At 45.4% G+C, this 15,407-nt stretch overlaps 1 protein-coding gene and 1 long non-coding RNA gene across 4 annotated transcripts in view; one reads left to right on the plus strand and one right to left on the minus strand.

Moving 5' to 3' along the window:
• Nucleotides 1-15,407, minus strand: part of LOC149355137 (DNA (cytosine-5)-methyltransferase 3B-like) — a 137,968-nt gene that overhangs the window by 109,978 nt on the left and 12,583 nt on the right. For all 3 annotated transcript variants that reach the window (XR_016291463.1, XM_089583638.1, XM_089583639.1), the window contains exons 3-4: nt 6,980-7,120; nt 5,867-5,968 (exon numbers count right to left, since the gene is read on the minus strand). Coding sequence is in view for 2 of the 3 variants with exons in the window: in XM_089583638.1 (XP_089439764.1) it covers nt 5,867-5,968; nt 6,980-7,120 (243 nt within the window). In the remaining variant the exon portion in view is untranslated. The remainder of the gene's footprint in view (nt 1-5,866; nt 5,969-6,979; nt 7,121-15,407) is intronic.
• Nucleotides 3,808-5,317, plus strand: LOC149355138 (uncharacterized). The gene is made up of 2 exons (XR_016289699.1): nt 3,808-4,549; nt 5,174-5,317. It is a non-coding gene; the product is annotated as an uncharacterized LOC149355138 (long non-coding RNA).

Raw genomic sequence — 15,407 nt, forward strand, 5'->3', positions numbered from 1 at the left:
CGACTTTTCTGGTGCGAACTTTACGTATGTATAGCGAGCCAAGCGGTGCTCGATCACAGTTGCCTGCATGAAGGAAAATTTCCTGCATGGCGGCACAGATGCTGAAGCCCTTATAACAGCTTTTTTATGGTGGACAGAAAATTTTACAGAATGGCTTTAGGTGAATCCTACGTTGCGTTATTGGAGTGACGCAAGCGTGCTTGCTGTGTGCCGGTGAACTGCTTGCATTGCAACTGTGTAGGCTCCTTACGATTACAGCGCACCAGGTCCCATGCCCAAACCGCGTTCGCACTGTCACTTTTCGCTTCGCGCCCAAACCTTGCTTTTGGGGCAGCTTACGGGGTGATGGAAGCCATGTGCAGTGTCGGGCGGAGACAGTGGGGCTTCGTCTACATTTACGCAGAGCTCTTGTTGAAGGGACGGCGATCAAAGCCGCAGAGGTGGGATTCCGGTAAAGTTATCTCCAACAAGATAATTTGTAAAAAAAAAATTAAAGGATCCTAGCGTTTTTCCACGGCCATCTTTCTCACCAAACCAAAATTCAAGGGCTTTCAAGGACCCCACGAAAATTCCCGGACCCTCAATTCAAGGGTTTTGAAGGTTTTCAAGAACCCGCATGTACCCTGCGTATGAAAATATGCAAGACCCCCTAAGCTGCCCATTCACAACCCACCAAAAGCCTCGTGGGAAAACTGCCTTCCCCTAACAACCAAGAGCTTGCCAAACATGTGGTTGTTGTTAGTGGCTATTTATAAATAAAAATAAACAACAATGGAAGGAAAAGACATTCCTAGCCGCGGCATCTGCCATCGAAACCTGAAGCACCTTAGCTGTGGCTAGTGGGAATAAAAAGACAGGGAGAGGACAGGAAAAGGGAAGGGAAAGAAAGGGGAGAGCAATAGTAGGAAAGGATTTAACTCACCTTTTCGACATCGCCTTTGTACCTCACATTACATATCTTAAGGTCCTTAGAAAAGTACCTTCAAAAACACATCTAATCGTGGCTTCTCGCTAGCATGATGTAAAATTAAGATTTTGGTCTATGGTGACGACATTGCCCTCTTTTGTTCTGATAAAAAGAGTGATAAAAAAAAGCAGGCTTGAATGGGTTGGGAGCACTTCATGCAGTACAAATTTGCAACATTTTCGTTTGCGATGCTGCGCTGTGACACTGTTGCAAATGTTGCATCTTGCGAGGAAGAAGGTACATGCGCTACACAGATGGTTTATTGTGGTCTAAGGTCTCAAAGCGACTCAGGATATAAGGGACAACGTAGTGAAGCGCTCCGGAAATTTCGACCAACTGGTGTTCTTTAATATGCACTGACATCGCACAGTACACGAACCTCTAGCATTTCGCCTCCACTGAAATGCGACCGCCGTGGCCGGGATAAAACTCATGTCTTTTGTGTAGGCAGCCAAGCGTCGTCACCAATGAGCCACTGCGGCTGGCTGTGTCACAAAAATTGTTCTCGCACAAGTGAGATATTGGTTTTTGTTCAGAGAAATGCCAGAATTTCATGCCATGAAAAAAAAACAGCTTTTTTTTTCATTTTAGCCTACGTTGTTCTCTTAACACACTTTAAGAGGGCACTGCACTAGCAGTGGGTTCTGGAACAATTGCGCACGGGTGGAAGTTGATGAAGATGACAGCATGCAATACAAGGCGCGAGAGCTTGGCAGTTAAACTCGAGGGATGATCAGTTGCGATGATAGCGTAGTGCTCTCGTGCAGCGGCCAGCAAAGCTGATCTGTTCACACCTCCGCGGGTTCAAAATGCATTTGCAGTATTTATTTCATTTCTGCGGGTCTACCTGGCTTGAGACACTCAAACAAACAAGTTTTTTTTCAAGATTAGAAGCCTTAGTGCTAGCGCACTAATAAGAGTGCACTGAAGCTTTGTCATACTCACTGAAACTGTACTGACCTTCTGCAAAAATGGCCACGAGAAATTAGGGGAGTTGATCTACACGCAGAGCCGACGCACTTGTGGGTGGCTGCACGGAGACCTGCTAGGCACACACGCACTGTGCACTTGCGTGCCGAGCACCACCCCATGTCAGGCGTCAGAAAGGGGCACCCATCTCCATGTGCCTCGTGCTACTCCTCCTCGTGCTCGCGGCATAGTGCTTGATTAGCAAATTTCAGGCGGAGAAGAGCAACTCATCATATCGAAGTCAAGGGAGCTGTGCATCCTTCAGCTGATGCATGCCGCCTTGCCGGTTCAAGCATGTGCACACTGCAGGCAGCGCGGGCGCATGCACCTAGCAAGTACAGATCAGGGCACTGAGCTCATGCCTGCTCGTGTATGCTTCTGAACACATGCACATGCAGGCACACGGCACGTACACCTAGGAAGCATTTATGAAGCTGGGCTTTGCCTATGCGTGCGCCGCGCTGCCATCCCAGAGGATGTCAACTGAACTGAAACAACGCAAAGCAAGTGTTCCAAAAGCATTGCTTGCATGAGACGAATATTCCGAGGTTTCGAATACCAAGCCAAACGCTCGGATTGAATCGATTATCGAATACTTTACTATTCGACCAAATATTCAAAATTATCAAATATTCCCACAGTTCTAATGCTGAGCCCTTCGAAATTCCCATGAAACTAAGTCAGTACAATTAAACCAGGATATAACTAACATCTCATGGGATGTTAACTAATATCCCATTAAAAATCCTCGTGATCACAATTTTTTGCAGGATGACTTAAATGCTATTTCTGATTGGTGCACAAGGTGGCAAATGCAAACAAATATTGACAAAACGAAAGCACTCACGTTCACTAAAAAGAGACAGGTTGCACTTCATACGTACTTCATTAGAGGTGATGCCATTGAACATGTATCATCCACTAAATATCTAGGAGTTCATTTATCTTCCGATCTCACTTGGAATGTTCATATTGAGTACATTATTAACAAGGCTGCTAAAACATTAGGTTTCCTGAAACGTAACCTGCATCAAGCAAACCAACAAACAAAACTTCTAGCCTATACATCCCTTGTCAGGTCCCAACTCGAATACGCTTCTATCATCTGGCACCCTCATCAAACTTATCTGGTAAACTCCATTGAATCACTTCAGAATAAAGTAGCCAGGTTTATTGCCCACGATTATTCATTTTGGACCAGTGTAAATAGCCTTAAGCAACAATTAAACTTATTGCCCCTCCAAATTAGAAGAAGAAATGCCCGCCTATCGTTTATGCACAATCTATATCATGGTGCATCAGAATTTCAAGAATTGTTTCTGCATCCTGCTGCCCACATATCTTCTCGTTTCGACCACCCATTTAAAATCAGCCCCATATTCGTGCGCACAAATTTGTTCAAATATTCACCTCTTTTACTTGGCATTTCACAATGGAACAGTTTGCCTGCAGATGTCGCCTCCATATCTAATCATGCATCTTTCCTCAAGGGTTTAGAAGATATCTTATGTTAGGCTGTTTTGATTGCCTTCTTGTTATTGATGGTTTTAGATTACTTATCTCGCTTTTTTTCCCTTCATGTACTGGGCTGTATTCATTGCTGTATTGCGCTCCCTGCCCGGTATTGCGCGTGCTTATAGCTAACTCTGTTATGGCCTTGTGTAATCATTCCAAAATATATATCTATTGTATAAATACACAGGTTCCAAATTATTTTATTTCTCCCTACACTTTTTTCCTTTTCTATAGTTCTATGGTTATCTTGTAAGTGCGTTTTTACTTGTGTGCATATATAACCACCCAAGCAACCACAGATATCCGTCGGACGTACGAGCTAGATCCGAACGTCCTTTGCCTAGATCGGACGTCCATCGGACGTACGAACACAATCCGATTTCGGATGTCCGTATTCGTACATCCGCCGGACGTACGGACAGTGTCCACTTTTGTACATCCGCATGAGAGACGAGGTGTACGTCCGAAGGATGTAAGCCGAGTATTTTCCCAGGCCATGAGTATGGACGTTTTTTATTTCACAGAAAACTCGCGTCTTTCGTGTATGTATACTGTTTTATTTGCATCAGTTGGAGGGCTTGACGCGAAGATGTTTGTAAATTGGTGCGATTCCACTCCTTCCTGCAGTGCAAGAGCCGCCAACGAGCTTTTATCGAAGAGAAGCAGGTGTTGCAGAATTTTGCAAGAACTCAATAACTAGTTTTATATTTATAAAACTTCTCCAAATTAGTGGAGTTGTGCGACATGTCCACCGTTTTGCTAGCTAAACTTGCCATTGAAACCACTCGTAAGTATCAAAACTCCCGTGCATTCTGCTATCACCATCATCATAGATGTCAGTTCGCGGCCAGTCCAATCCAATCCATCAGTACGGCTCCGTAGCGCTGTTTTGATTTGTCGCATAGTGTTGTCGCGCAGAGCTTTATAGCTCTGTTATTATAATGTGTGGCTTTGTTCGGTCTGTGGACGAAAGTAGTATGTAACTAAGCAATTCGAAAGATACGGGAAGCTCCTGAAGCTCTTCTGGAACACTGGAATCCCGTACTGCGTCGACCTTGGTTTAAAGAAGGCTTAGTGCACATGTGATTGCCTACGAAGGTATGTATCCAGTACACTTCTTGGAACTTGCTTCTAGGACAATGCAGCATGCATGCTCATATAAAATTCGTTCACAGGACAGTGGGAGCAGTAAGCGCGAGGAGATGGCTTCCACAAGTGTGTGCTGTTCTCACACTTTCGGGAGCCCTCGACTCGCGCGGCTAATTCCCACTCCTCTTCAAAGTTGCGGGACGGAGTATTTTCGCATCTTGTTAATATTTAAGGCATCGCTAGGTTCTCTGTGCCTATATAAAGAGTGGCAACGTCCGAAAGGCAGACCATAGGAAGCACGTGTAGTTCGCAGTGGTTCGCAACGGAAGCTTTGCGGCTTTCTGTGCACAGTCGCGTACAGTGCTGCGCAGGTTAGTGCGCTAAGGCCCATGAGAACAAATAAAGAACATATACATTGTCAAATATGGTGTGGAAAGTGAGAGCAGTTATTGTCTTGTACTTATTGAGAGAGAGAGAGAGGGAAAGGCAGGGATGCCTTTCCCTAAGTGCATTGTCTGTTATACTTGCAGCATTAAACACTTCTATTAATTGGTTCCAATGTTTTTACTTGGGCTGCTGCATTGTGCCATTTGTTTTACATGACTGATGTTTGCCGCGTTCTTTTTATTTCAGAAATACTGTGGGTGGGAAGATTACGGATGTGTGTCCCAAGCTTGCCACATTTGAAGAGTCACATTTAAGAAATTTTCCGAATATAACCCATTGCTCTGCTGATGTATCATCAACCACAATAAAATATGCCTGCTATGCATCAAACTGTTTTTTGTTTTATTGCATCGCGCGGAGTGAAAAAAGCACGCATGCACCATATATGCGAATATTCGAGAAAGATCCGCCAATGGACGTACTCAACTGGACGTCCGTCGGCCGGCGAACCGTATACCTTTGGCCACCTTTCGGACGGCCGACGGACGTCTACCGGCTGTTTGCGGATGTTCAGCGGACGTACAGAACATCCGAAACAGACCTCTGTCGGCCGTCCGAAGGATATCGGTGGTTGCTTGGCAGTTTTGAATTGTATCCCCCCCCCCCTATGTAATGCCCGAAAGGGCCCTTAGGGTAAATAAATGAAATGAAATGAAATGAACACATGCCGCTGGTGCACTCGCGTGCGAACCCAAGAAACCATCACATCAGCTCTGCACAGTGCTTGAGAAAATTTCAAATGCCACAGCATGCTTCGTTATGTTTTGGCCACAGCTGTACATGTGACATCCAAGGTTTGTTGACCTTGTGTGTGCCTAGCCCACTCATGCATGTGAGCAGAAAACACTGGCCCCACATGTGGAACAAGGGGCTGCGCACCTTGATGCCTTCGTGAACTGCAGCCAGGTACCGCTTGCCACCCAGCTTGCAATGGCTGGACCGGAAGGCCAGGACAAAGTTCCACACCTTCTCCAGGTGAACCTGCAACAGGAGCCATGAGTCAAAAGGCACGCAATTCCCAACAGTCAAGCTATGCTCTTAGACAAGTCAACCTATCATCACCACCAGCCGAGTCACAAAAGGCCTCTTCCACTGATACACAGTCACCCATCATTTCCCACCCGTGACAATCCCATACAGCACACTTCTTACTTTTCCCACTCAGGGGTGGAAGCAGGCTCCAGCTTTTTGGAGCAGGCACAGGAGCAGCAAGTCTTATTTTGGAGAAGCTTTGGAGCAGCAAAAGTCTTATTTTGGAGCAGCTTTGGAGCAGCAAGTCTTATTTTGGAGCACTTTTGGAGCAGACTGGTGTGCAGAGTGTGCAACCAGGCGATCAGCAAGAACTATTCGACATCAGAGGCGCCTTACCTATGATGAACATTTTCAGCAGTTGAATGAGTAGTTGCTTGTGTGTACTTTGTTTAGGCCCGAAGGAAGGATGGTGTAATGGTATTTGTTGTGTTCAGTGGTTTTTACAGCACCCTGGGTGCAACACCAGCGCCCCCAAAGAGATGTATATGGTGAACGCTGAATAAACAACCCCCGTTGTTGCTGCACTCTCAACGTGAGTGGTGTGCATAAATTATACAAACCAGACTGTCCATAATCAATGACAATGAGACCAGTTTAAACCTCCTATCAAAGAAGACAAGCGCAGTGTATCTGCTAACACCTGGTAACACTAATGAAAAAAAAAACACTCTGCCACATACACAACCTCCCATGCTGAGGCACACCATGGTCCTTTGGATTCTTGCAGCACTGCACCACCTGCACCTCACTGCATGCACTATTACGCAAAAGCAAACAGCAAAATGGACAGCTGTGAATGCGAAACTGAGGCAAATTTCGTACCCTGCCCTACCTGCAGCCTTTTTACGGCACACACTAAGTTGGCATTGAGGGCCTCTGCCAACAACTATCCCACGGCTTGCAAGGCTTATATTCAGGCAGAGGGAAGTCCCATGAAAACAGTCGTCCAGAGAAACCCACCTGGGAGACTTTGTACTCAGCCAGCCAGCAGACCCACAGGCGGCCAGCTGCAGCTGGTCTCTGGCCACACATGGATGCCTCCACCACCACGGCTGGCCAGCGGCGTGCAGAGCCCAGCTGGGCCCACACCAGGGCACCGACCTGCACGCAAAGGTTGCTCACTAGGGGCCTCTGCAGGCATGCTCTATCACTTCCACTCTACTGAAGATAAACCTTTCCCCTGGGCTGACTGATTCATGACTTTTTGCCATCTTTGGCAGTACAAAACGGTGAGGATCAGGCAGAGACAGACACAAGGCTGGTACTGCATTTTCAGTTACGCTTTGTTTCATGCATTTATGTATGCTCTCTGACCTACCGTAAAATTCCGAACAAGCGCCCCCACCCATGCAAGGGCCCCCCCCTAAAATCACTGCCAATTTCACATTTCCGTGCCGTTCCGGGAAAGCGCCCCCTCCCCCGGCCGTTATCACGCACCGCACCCAAGCAACACTGGTCTACCCCGTCCAGTCCAAGAATCCAGTCCAATCCAATCCTGCTTTTCAAGCCATTCGCATGCTTGTTCCCATCCATGCTCGTTCCCATGTGTCGTTCGCACCCGCGAACGACACATGGGACCCACATGGGGCCCAAACGTCGATGACGTGCGCCGCTTACTGGTACTGGACCAGGCGCCCATCCATAAAACAGAAGCTGCCAAGAATGCTTTCGAGGAGCGCGATACCGATGTGCTCTATGTGCCTGCGGGGTGCACTAGCATCCTGCAGCCGGCTGACGTTTATTGGAACAAGCCTTTCAAGTCCACCCTACGGCGTTTGTGGGAAGAATATATGCACGAAGAAAAGAGGACGCCCAAAGGAAACCTGAAGAAGCCGTCGCGCCAGCATGTTCTTGATTTTGTTGCCGAGGCATGGGCTGCTGTACCTGAGGAGACTGTGGCACGCTCCTTCAAGGGATGCGGAATTACTAACACACTCGATGGCTCGGAGGACGGCGACCTGCATGGCCGATTGGCAGACGTTGGAGCCGTGGCACCAGAAGACCGGGGTGCGCTTCGAGCGGAATGTTGTGAACTTTTTTTTGCGACTGACTCGGATGATTCTTTTGATGGTTTCGAGAGTAATTGACCTAGCAATCTTTCACTCAATAAAGTTCATGTTGCTGGAGCTAAATAAAATTTTAAACCCATGTGCACTGCGTTTTTTTTTTTCCTGGCGGAAAAATGTCGCCGCCATCTTGAATTTCGGCGCTGTTCCGGGATAGCGCCCCCCCCCCCTACTTTGCCAGTGATTTCGACTTGCTGGTGAGGGGGCGCTTGCTCGGAATTTTAGGGTACCTTTATGCAGGTCTACTGAGTCATAACAAAATGTTATAACTGTAATGAACATCAAAAGGAAACAGTGCCAGGGAACAGATAGTAAAAAAAAAATATGGGAAGATCATACATCTGAAATGACAATTTTGCAAAGCAGTTCAATTACCCTCAATAATTACTTTGATGCTTTTACCCAAACTCTCTGTGACTCGGCATTTATGATTGTGCATGCAACTTTTTGAACTTTTTCTTGAAGCATCTAGAGCTGTTTTCACAAAGTCAGTGATGCTGCAACATTTGGAATACCTGCTCGACAGAATGGTAGGACAATTTTGTGCCTAAAAAAAAAGAATCACTTCTGCACGCCTAGCAAGTGTGGTCTGCTGCTGCAACTTTTTTCTTCTCTCATGCGGCAGAATTTTTTAGTTTTTTAAAAACATTGTAGCTGATTTTTCGGTGCAGTGCTGCTCCGGATAATAAAAAAAATAATTAACTGGGCATAAATGTGTTTTTTTTTAAAGAATAGGCCTTAAATTGCATGAGCATGAAAGTGCAGGCTGCGCGTGAATTTAAAAAATTTTTGAAATCATTCATGTTATTTTGTTAAATAGGGGATTGGAAATACTGTCAAACCTCATTATAGCAAACACACAAAAAAACCGTAAGGGTTTGATGTAGCCGAAATTCATGATATAAAATTTCATCAAAAACGCGCACAAGAGCAGAGCAGTTTAGTTAGTGAAGGGATCACAACACAGACGATGTTACTAAAGAAACAGGGATACATTTTCGCAAATTTTAGAGCCGTTTCTGAAGGTTCTCGTGGCAATTCCGTAGGCCGTGAAAGGACCGGGCACCAGTTAGGTTGTCTTCCCACATAACAATGCTATTTGGTCAAGAACCAGCTACAGTGGCTTCCTCGCTTCACAACTGCATTGCAAGAACAATGTTATGTCAAAAGCGAAAGCTATCGACATTTTCACCACTCCTGCAACAGCCAATATGAGTGCAGGATGGTTACTGCAATGGCACCACAACAGCCCACTCCGCTGCTTCCGGGCTACTGCCGACAGATACAAGAGGAGCAACACATGCTGACTGCCTAGCTACCAACCCTCCACATCGCTTTATCTTCTCTGGTGCTGTTGGCAAGTGCGTGATCTGAACACCAGCATGAGATTAAAGCATGAACACTTGCACGAATGTTTGCCGCACCACCGCCAGTCACGTGTGTAGAGTGGCGAAGCCTGCCACCTGCCATCCGAGTGGGTGCCACTTATTGCTGGGGAGTTCAATACACAGTGGACTCTCTTTAAACAGAACCTCAAGGGACCAGAAAAATATGTTCCATTTAACAGGTGTTCCATTTAGACAGAGAATAGAGATTTAGCACAGACAGCGTTTAGCATCATTTTTAGCATTAGCATCATTTACCATACTTTAGCATAACTTTATAGCACAAAAGTAAGCAGTGAATAATTTTTGTTTCCAAAGTACTACTGGAATTAAAAAAAAGAAATGGTCAAAAATTCAATCCCTCATTCCACCTGTTAAAATTATCTCAGGCAAGCTTAACATTTCTCCCCCTTCATTCATCAAGCATTCCACTGCTCGAAGGACCCGCCATACAAGGGAGCACTCCTTACAGCCTCTTTTTGCTAAAACGAACTCATTTAAGCACAGTTTCTTCCCTCAAACAATAGCAGATTGGAACGCACTCCCTGATTCGATTTTTAACTCTCCTGATGTAGAACAGGCACTAAAAACATTTTTGCTTCAGTAAAAAGGAAGTGACTCTCCTGTATTCAATTTTAAGCATGTATTTCTCTTTTTCGTTGCTATGTTATCTTTTAAGTTCCATTTTTGCTGTGTGTCACATGAAATGTTTTCACGTGGTGTTGTAATTTGTGTTATCTTATGCCCCTCCTGCTTGGGCCAACGCTGGCCTGCAGTATTTTGAAATAAAATAAATAAAAATAAATAAATAATATACAGTGAGAATGGTGATATATTCAGCAATTAAGATTGTTCACTAGGGACCTCTCGATACTGCAGGCATGCTGTGCCAGTTCCACTGTGCCGAAGTTTTGAACCTTCCTCTCATCCAAACTTTTTCATCATCTGGACTGCTGATTCTGCCTGCGCAAACGTTACAGTAGGGTCAGGGTAGGGTTTTCGGGCCCATCTTCCTCCTCTTCCATCTTCACTTTCCTCGTGGCAAACATCCGCTACAATGCTTTGCACAGTATTCTCTGGGCATGTTGCCACATCACTGTCAATCGTAACACAGTCATCCAATTGCATTCCCAGTGCATTACAATTCTCCAGAAGCAGATCGCCCCTGGCCGCATCGTGGACATCGGGCTCATCCTGCTCGCACGGTTTTTCAGCAATTATGGTGAACGACACATGCCTGAAGCAGTTTGCAATAGTTGTTGCACTGATCTGTCTCCAAGCATCATCAAGCAGTTAGAACGCGCGCAGTACATCAACCTTACACTCCTTCCCTTGGTCCATGCACAACAGCATCCTCCGAAGATTTTTGCACAAGTGCGCCTTTCTAACGCTTGGATCACACCCTGATCCATGGGCTGCAGCAGTGCTGTAGCGTTCGCTGGAAGAAATTCAAGCATTATGAACTTCAGACCCATCACTGTTCCGTGTCCAGGAAGGAACAAAACTTTCCTACTCTTTCGTGAGAAGTGCACAACCTCACAATGAATCCATTCACTGAAGATGGCTTGTGTCATCCATGCCTTGCCAATGGCTTGATAAGAAACGGGCAAGGTCCTGAAGTTTTTGAAACGAGGATGCTTCGATTTTCCTATCACTAGCGGCTTCAATTTTCGCTTCCCGTCATGCTTACACCAACAAGAACTGTCAGCTTCCCCCTGGTGCACTGCTCTTATTTGAATGAGAGAGATTTTGAGGGAAGCATCTTGAAGAACAGGGCCATTTCATCTACATTGTAGATGTTCTCTGGAGTACTCCTGCAGAATTTCTGGGAGCTTTCTTGCTCGCCAGTCTCCAAATGACGGCGAGTCGGCAGTGGCAGCTTTCCCTGAAACGGCACATTGATGGGAATGTTTCCACTCCAGGCTCTCCATAGCCAAAGCAACAGGCACTTTTCCAAATCTTCATGGTTAGCCACTTGAAGTCTTTTTCTGTCTGGACCAAAACGTGATCCCGCAGCTTCTTGTACTGAAGTATTCTCGTCAGGCTGCTCCTGGGGACAGCGTACTTTGTCGCAAAAGCTGTTTTCATAAAGTGACCACTCTTGAAGTCTTTGATGATTTCCATCTTCCTTTCCAACGCAAGTGCATTGTGCAGTCACTTCTATGCTGCCATTGGAAATGCTTACCGACTTTGCAAGTGTCACATACTGCACAACTCAACAAAGGATTAAGCCTAATGCGACTGCAAGCAAGTGATGCGATGCCGGTGCGGTGTGCAAGAAAAGTCAGAAAACCAGAAAAAAACCGGCAACGGAAACTAAGGGACAGTGATGCACACCACTACGCCACTGCACTTAACCAATTAGTTGCGGTTTCCAGTCTGCTTTGAGTTCCATTAATGCGGTGATCAGAAAATGTGAGTCCCGATTTACAAGATTTTATTTACATTGCTCTAACACAAAACCAACCAAGTGCTCGAGTTTGTTCTGGTTAAGCGGCTGTTTCGTTTAAACAATTTTCATTTATCAAGATTCTACTGTATCCGTTTTAGGGTCAACCGTGTTCGATATATCAAGTGAAAATACATGTGTATGTGTTTAAGAGAATATTCATGAAAAATTTGATATAGCCAACAAATCATTATATCCGTGTTCGTTATATCGAGGTCTGACTGCATACACACAAATTTTGAATTTGCTCAATAGCAATACATAATGCATGTCTGAAAGGGCTAAGAATGCTTAGCTAAAACCTGAGGGTTCACACATACAACAAAATTTTTCTGAAGGGCGAGGTGGACGGAGGGGTGGGTGGTGGATGGCACTACTGGAGGGTGGAGGGAACTTAGGTGGAGTGAGGGTGGTGGTTCACTTCAGCCCCATGGCCAATAACGGCAACTTTTTTGATGCTCACAACGTACACAACAAATTTCCATGAGTTCTGTGACAGTGAACAGAATGTTTTGAGGTGGAGAATTACGTACATGTACCAATAAGAGATGGTGCTTCGGTGCAAGACATATAGCAAACAGTCTTCTTTCCAGCACTTCGAGTACTTCAACACAAATTATCACCAAACAGCCAGCAGTCATTCCAGTAAAAGCAGTCGAGAGCTTTTCTTATGAAGCACAGTACGTGCACACATGCAAAAATCGTTCTGATACTATGAACTATATTGAGGACAAGTGCTATCAAGACCAAGCAGAAAGCTGCTGCTGTGTGAAGGACAGTATCAGCCAGGTAGTCACCCTTGTCAGAATCGTATTCTCGTATTCTATGCAGTCACTGGATGCAAGATTCAGTGTGCATATCTGTGAGGGCACTAATGTTCAAGGCATAAGAATACTATATACATTATTTTCACATTTATTGTCATGTTACACTGCTTCACTAGATGCCTTAACACAACGCATTTCAGATGGGTTATCCACTGGCACCATTAACGGAGCCGTACTTGGACTTGGACTTCTAACGGCATGCTGCCAGCAAAATTGCAATGACTACAACGAGATGACTGCTTAAAGGTGCCATAAAACACTGCTTGAAGGGATGCCAGCTGTACTTCAGATGAATTCTTTAAGTCACACAGATGCTGACTCAAAAAGAATTACAGGGATTGTCACATAGGAACGGCAGTTATTCAAAGAACAGATTTCCAAATACAAGCAAACAAAATGCTGCCCTCAACTCAATTCTTGCAGTGCTTCTCATTCCCATTTCACTTTCCCAATGACATCACTGGGTGTGAGACCAATCAAACATGCCTCTCTGAGCTCATTGCAAAAGTTTGCACACCATGGTTACTTGTTTGCTGTAACTTGTTCTTGTCAAGGCTGGCAGCATTATTTCTATGGTTACAACAACCACATGGACACCCAGCTGGCCCAGCGATGTTTCATAACATTGATCAATGGCCTTCCCCGACTTATCTGAACTAGAGCGCGAGATAATACGATGGAGTGCCGACCTGCGCGAGATACTAGGTACATTTAGCATCGTGTAGCACTACTGCTTACCACGTACTGTGGCCCGCCCCTATTAACGCACTGATTGGTCACAGCGAGCAAGGTGGACACGCTATTGACGGGGACATGGCACCACCTGGTGCCCCCTGGGGGATCTGCATATGCGTGGTAGTGGCTCACGGCACATGGTAGCGGCAATGGGACGTGCTATGCTAAAAGTATCTACTTCTAGCATAGGGCGTACCGCTACCGCCACTGCGCACGCACTGACTGGCCCGAGGCGGCAGGCAGGCGCGCTGTTGGTGTTGTGCAGTGCTAAATGTGAAATAATTGACTTTACCTCTTGCGTACTTCTTTGAGACCGAAACGAATGCTTGTAGAATGCAATGGCTCGACCAGATCAATGACGCTAAGCCGTTCTCAGATACATAGACAGTAGCCATAATAGCTGTGTGCTAGGTCACAGATGTGTACAGAGAGGTGCAAAGTCATTCGATGCAAAATAATAGTCAGAGCCGCTAGTGGTGTTTTTTTTTGGAATTTACTTGCTCTGCAGTGTTTTTATGTAAGGCAAACATGTTGGCTTTCTTGATCTAATATAAAAAGGCAAAAACGTGACAACATCTACCTTCACTTGTTAACAAATATTTGCTGTTCGTCCAGTCATCAAGCTCCCATCCAATGATGTCATATCCATTGCTAAAAACCACCACTGTGTGGTGACGCCATCAGCGCCGCGATTGTTTTTGCAAACGAATTAAAATATTAACGACCAGAACATGCGCGGTACTACCGATGCTAATAGCATCACTATAACTCACTCTATGCAACCAAAAAGCAAAACAATGTACTGAAATTGAGTTTCATTGCACCTTTATTCACATAAAGGATGAGAGAATCGAAGTAACCATGGGTGCGTGAGTATCAAGATTGAAAGAACACTATCTACTGTCAAAACGTGAATGCCAAGATGGCACTCTGCCATGCATTCATAGCACAGTAAAAATAAGTTGCGCTGGTGCTCTGCATCTAACAATAAAGGCAAGGTTTTAGTAAAACAGCACCTGTCTCAAACAGAGTATTGCAAGCAGTAAGCACAGCAAAAGTAGCCTACGTACAACTGCTAGCCAACTTCTAAAGGAGTACTTTATTGCTGCATGCATACTGCAGGATATTGAGCATGATGCATACTCAACCACTGTTTCACATATCACCTAAATAGTGATAGGTCTCCCCAGGCAGCAGCCAGGTGCCATACCTTGGCAAAATCTTGAGTGCTCACTCATAAAAGTTTGGTCACCATACGGGCTCACTTAAACTCATACTCACAGAGGACTGGGCTCACTCGTATTCATGAACTCACCAAAGTCAGGATTAGAACTCACTTGAGCTCACTCAAACTCACTAGTCATCAGGGGTCAACCACTCATAACTCATTCAGACTCAAGACTCATGTCACCTTACTCATTTCAACTCACGACTCATTTGGTCTCACTCACTCATTTCGACTCACGACTCACCTCAGCTTACTCATTTCGACTCTCGACTCTTGCGGACTCACTCACTCATTTTGACTCGCGACTCATCTAGGCTCCCTCACTTCGCCTCCTGACTCATCTGGGCTCATTCGTTTCGTCTCACGACTTATCTGCGCTCACTCATTCGGGCTCACTCGTCCATTTCAACTCTTGACTCAGCCAGTCTCACCTTGACTCACGACACGTATAAACTCACACATCGGACAGCTGAATATGTTTTACACCCAACGGCCAATGTTACGCGCCTTAAGGAACATTTAAGTGTGACAACTACAGCACCGGTACTTGTACTTTTTTATGGTTTTGTGCTCTACAATTCACTAACGATTTCGGGCAACCTTTTAGATCATAGATTGGCACTGTTTTTGCTGTTTCAATATTTTTGCCTTTATCGGTGTTTTTTTTATGCTTTGCTGCCCTTGGTTCAGAATAAATA

Source organism: Amblyomma mixtum, chromosome 3 (genome assembly GCF_055824585.1).
Source record: "Amblyomma mixtum isolate Tamu chromosome 3, ASM5582458v1, whole genome shotgun sequence".
Classification (NCBI taxonomy): Eukaryota; Metazoa; Arthropoda; class Arachnida; order Ixodida; family Ixodidae; genus Amblyomma; species Amblyomma mixtum.